A 5,454-nucleotide genomic window follows, 5' to 3' on the forward strand; every position below is an offset into this window, starting at 1 on the left:
ACCATGACTGCGCATTTGTGGTACACCATCTGTTGTCTCCAATAAAACTGAATTTCATTCAAATAAAACTGGCTTGTTACAGTAGCTATCTGTTGGCCTTACAGACTACAAACTCTTAGAAACAGTGATGGCTCAGGAGTGGAGCTAGAGGTTCAGGAGAGGCAGGAACATGCTTGCACACTGTGTAGATGATATCAGCAGTCCTGGTTCAGTTGATTGCTGCTCCATCCGATGCTTGCTGTGACACTTTTTCAGGGACAAGGATAGTTAACACATGCTTCATGGATTTCAGACCCACTTGTTGGATAGTCCACGGCACAGTCGTGCTATCTGGACTCTTTTCATCATTACATTAAACAGGTGGTATGAATCTTGAAAATATAGCTCTTCACTGCCTATCAGCTACTGTATAACCATCCAGTGGCACAAGCTGAATCCCACACTACCTGTATGTACTGTATATATCCCCGAAATACGTATCTCATCATATTTTCTATAAAGAAATCCACCACCAGTCATCCAGACTTGTCCATTTTGAATTGATTTCTGGCATTTTGGGGGATAAAGAATATTCCATTGTGCCATATTTAGTATAACACTGTTGTAGATCTTATGGACTTTTTTAGAGTTACAACATATTTGAAGCTTACTGTATATTTAGCATTTAGTTTCCAAATTCCTATTGACAGGATATATGCCATTCTATTGGCTTTTGGACTTGAGAATACAAATAAAAAGTGTAGTTTAGACTTGTTTTTAACTGAACAATTACCATTGACTTATAACTGGGTTGGCAGTCCCATATTTTTCCTTTTTTCTTAGAAATGTCAACACCCGGATAAGGCATGAGTTTTGTCTGATAAATAGCTTTGGATAATTGTAAGAGAAGGATGGTAAATTCTCTGAAAAAGACAAGTTTCTTTTTCTCGAATGACCTGCCTGAAAAATGCAGAATTCTAGAGTTCTTCAACGGTTTTATAGTGTAATTATTTTAAATTGATCTAATTTAAGCTTGTATCTGATTTTATGTTCTACATTAATGCAACTTTATATTGAAAGCTTTCAAACAATAATCTGAAAACTTCCGTTCTATCTTTTGTTTAGAATACTTTGTTTCCAAGTATTATTTCCTAGTTGATTGAGCAATTAACACACACCTCCGTTACTTACAGAATGACATCTTTATCACTGTGTATAGTGTACACATCGTAGGAGGAGTTGGTGTTAAGCTCACAGATGCAATATATTTGAATTCTATGGAATTCATTCATGAAATGATTGAATTCCTTAAAATTGTATTATCCTCAACCCTTGTCTCATTACACTACACATTACATTATAATTTAGGATTTCCACATTTGACTAGTCATACATCTTACCTGCCACTCCAAAACCGAACTTCTAAAGGTGTAATTCTCCGTAATGGGTTCTTAATGTTGGTTATAAGCTCTAAAGGGATGGTTTAAAGAACCTACAAGCAACAATTTCACCTTTATTGATTCTTTAGATTCAACCTTATTTTTTCAGCATCAAATTGTCTCTATATATTTATGCATTATACACATTCATGCATGCACATATTATATTAAACTGTAAAAATGCTGCAAGAAACTTAGTATTTAAACAAGTCTAGTCTGACAATCTCACATGTCTATAGGAAAATATATTAACAGTTTTATAAAAGTGGCAGATGGCAGAGCAAGGTAATTTAGTGTGCCTTCAAGCTTTTAACATCTTTAGACCCAGAGCTTAATCTTACTGTTTGAATGAATTAAGTAATCCCATCCTAAAGTTCAGCGATGCATTAGTCCACAATGTTTAAGCAGCAAAATTAAAAAAGAGAGATTTCACTGCCACGAAATGAATCCCTAATATAGAATAGCAATGAAATCTGCAAATTAAATAGGGTGTCAAAACCGATTTCCTGAAGCATACATTTTGGAAAAAGAGAAAAATAATTCCTGCCCCAAACAAAAATACCAAATCTAAGTTAACTCATTCATTAGAAAGAATATCTCAAGGAAATTGATGCTGTGATACATCACTTTAATCATGTGTTTTTTAAAACATTATTTCCTAAATATAAAAAGAAGTGTCTCACAGATGTGTGCCTAATATAAATTAATTATATTAATTATAATTAATTTTTAGCAGAATCTCAGAAATAATGGCACAACTCGGCGTACTGATCTCGATTATCTTAAATTTAAGTTTCACCATTTATGTAGTAATGCATTTAAAATTTTCAAAAATAAAACCAAATACAAACTTATTACAGAGAAGAAAAACGAGATCAGCTACAGATAGTGCGCATTATATTAAATGCGCATTATATGACAGAAAGATTGTGAAAATCCCTAAATATTTGACAATAATGTCCCTTATTTAATGAAATATTTTAATCGTGGAATCTTTAGTTTTTAGTCATTTTGTGAAAGGTCTTAATGCAAAATATATACAGAACATTTCAACCCATGGTGAATGTTTATCTAACTGATTTTAGTGCTTGAATGCCTGGGTGTTGAGAATATATAGCGTTTGATCTCACATCACTTAATCGTGACGTGTTAAAAGAATCAGAATACATATGAATTGAGTGATTTTGTTTTATGACCTCATACGTTTAGAATACCTTGTGGCCAAGTATTGTTTCCTTAAAAAATATTTTCAGTTCGAAGCACTTCCCCTCTGCGGAATGCGTCAGATAACGCACTGAATGAATTGTTGAATGGAGGAAGCAAGCAAGTTTTGTTTTGCCCCGTAATATACCGTACGAAAAGGAAAATATGCCGCCCTTTTTGGAGCGAGAGTGGGCATTATATTTAGGTATAAAGCAGGTACGATACAAATATAAATACAATAAATGATTCATGATTCATGCTAATCATAAAGCTTGTGAAGAGGGAAGCAAAATCTTACTATATCCCTATTCACCAGTTACGCTTTGCTGGAACGTGGTTTATGATCCGCGTTGCACATAAATCACTATAAATAAGCAAAACTTCTAGATGTCTTTTTAAGTATAAAACTCTGGGATATAGCTAAATAACTACCCCATATTGTACCCCATATTTTTCTATAATAATATAATTTAATGTTTAAAATGTTGTTCCATATACAGCTAAATATGCTTTATTGTTATTTATTATTTACGTAATGCGTAATAAAAATGAACTATACAATTATAAAAGAACTATGTGATTCTAGAACATTACAACGCCAATAACGTAAATTAAATATACAGTAGGTTAACAATGAACACATTTGAACACAATTCGAAGATGAAACAAGAGCGATTTCCCGTGGATTGTTTCAAGACCTTCTGTGCAACAAGTGTCTGCTAAAATAATTATTATTTACTCCAGTTAAGACACACTTTTAAAATATAGATTTGCAGTAAATCGATACTAATAATATTAATATTAAAAGCAGAGCACGTGCGCTATGAAGCATAAAGATAACATGTCCTTCTAACCTCCACTTAAATTAAAATCACACTGATTTAAGATGATTTCATAGCACTTTAATAAAAAATTCGTTTATGTAACATACACAAAATTATTTATTATGTTCACAAACGAGTTAGCAAACACGAAAATCTAACAATCAGTAAACATACTGTATCAGAAAGTCTTCTTGTATAAATCGCTCACACCACCTACCTATACCCTCCCTCCCATAGGAAAGTAAAATATGTACATGAGATTAAGATTGCCAGGTTAACATTAAAGTGCTCTTTGAAATATCTCATAATAAACTATTACAATGCATTATGAGTTTTTAATTGGTATAGCTAATGTTATTCATTATTAAAGTGTCTTTTACATATTACCCTAACCTTCACTTCACATTTTAAATATTTTATACTTTTTTACAAAATACTATCGAAATTTCATATTCCTCCAGCACTAATTTAATAATGAGAAACAATCCCCTAAAATCTCATGGGAACCCACCTTCCAAACACGAATCCGATTTGTCTGTTAAATAGTAAAAAGTGGACCGGCTTTTGAGCTTCTAAAAGTTTACATAATTCTACATTTATTTATTTGAATACTTTGTTCTGCTTAAGTATAATTTTCTTCAGAAAATGTTAGTTGCTTAACAAAACTCTCTTCAGATACATTTCATTATAAAAAAATAAATAACGTTTAAATGTGCAAGAAATGCACAGATAAAGTACAGGAAAAAGCATTAAATTACCATTCATTCAGTCATTTAATTAACATTTGAGTCACATCTTTAATAAACTCCTTCCCGTTTATTTTTTCCCCCAGAATGAATCGCCTTACCTGCAGTGTAATGGGCTACAGTAAATTTGCTATAAATATGACCCAGACCGCCACATTACCGTTTATCTCTTACTCCATTCGAAGCAGAAACATTGTTACGTTCTTTGATCTGTCTAAAAATATCTGCACCTTGTTCGTCAGTTTTGTTGCCCTCTAAGAAAGCATGAGAGCTGGATGCAAAGAGTTGCCTTTACCCTCGGTCATGTCTGGAAGAGTTTTTTCAAGCAGTGAGGAAGCAGATGAAGGGCAGAGGTGCGCCGCGTTTCCCGTGAGAGTCGGGATGGCAGAGACCTGACCAAGAGAAGGGGTTGGTTTGATCGGGACAGGAACAGCTGGCATCGTCTGTCCAGTTGTATGACAGAGTGTTTTCATGGGTACTCCAAAAGGTCCATAGTCTGAAGAAATCGGCATCGGAGCCATAGATTCTAGCATGCCGACGTGAGGCCACATGGAATTGACCATGTTGCTAATCTGACTTGGCACCGGGTACCCAAGGTGATGCATAACTGAAGCAATAGGCAATCCACTTGCCATCATACCTTTATAGTCCCTTCCTATGATATTCTCAATAGCGAATGGATGCTTAAACCCACTTGACTGTCCCCCGTTAATGCTGTAAGTCTGGAACTGTGGAAGCCGTCCAACACCTCCGGCAGTCTCTGGAGTCCCGATGCCCAGTTTGGCCTGGTGGTGTTGGTGATGAAAATAGTGGAGCATCTGAGAGTTCTTGGATGCCAGGTGATCAGATCGCATCAATTTAAATCTCTTTCGCCTTCTCAAAAAGCTACCGTTCTCAAACATGTCCCCACAGTCAGGATGCAGGGCCCAAAAACTCCCTTTTCCAGGTTGATCGGGTCTTCGGGGTATCTTAATGAAGCAGTCATTAAAAGAAAGATTATGTCTCAAAGAATTTTGCCATCTTTGTGTATTTTCCCTGTAATAAGGAAATCTGTCCATTATAAACTTATAAATGTCACTGAGTGGCAGCATCTTTTCTTGAGAGCTCTGGATAGCCATGGCAGTTAGAGAAATATAAGAATATGGAGGTTTCTGGTCACTGTAAGAATTTTTTCCGGGACGAGGCATTGTGACTTTACTAACAAAGACAACAGGACCGCGTGAATCTCAGTAACTTTACATGTATCTGAAGTTCATGAAGCAT

The 5,454-nt window shown here is 34.9% G+C and overlaps 1 protein-coding gene across 1 annotated transcript; it reads right to left on the reverse strand.

Annotated features, from left to right (window-relative positions):
• Positions 1-4,445: 4,445 nt before the first annotated feature.
• Positions 4,446-5,378, reverse strand: foxb2 (forkhead box B2). The gene has a single exon (XM_088911883.1). The coding sequence runs from the start codon at positions 5,376-5,378 to the stop codon at positions 4,446-4,448; it is 933 nt and encodes a 310-aa protein (XP_088768009.1).
• Between the last annotated feature and the right edge of the window lie 76 nt (positions 5,379-5,454).

Source organism: Atractosteus spatula, chromosome 3, assembly GCF_055471065.1.
Source record: "Atractosteus spatula isolate fAtrSpa1 chromosome 3, fAtrSpa1.hap1, whole genome shotgun sequence".
In the NCBI taxonomy this organism is placed as follows: domain Eukaryota; kingdom Metazoa; phylum Chordata; class Actinopteri; order Semionotiformes; family Lepisosteidae; genus Atractosteus; species Atractosteus spatula.

Excerpts from the sequence above, each read along its gene's own strand:
- foxb2 (XM_088911883.1), bottom strand. The coding sequence starts at position 5,378 with ATGCCTCGTCCCGGAAAAAATTCTTACAGTGACCAGAAACCTCCATAT.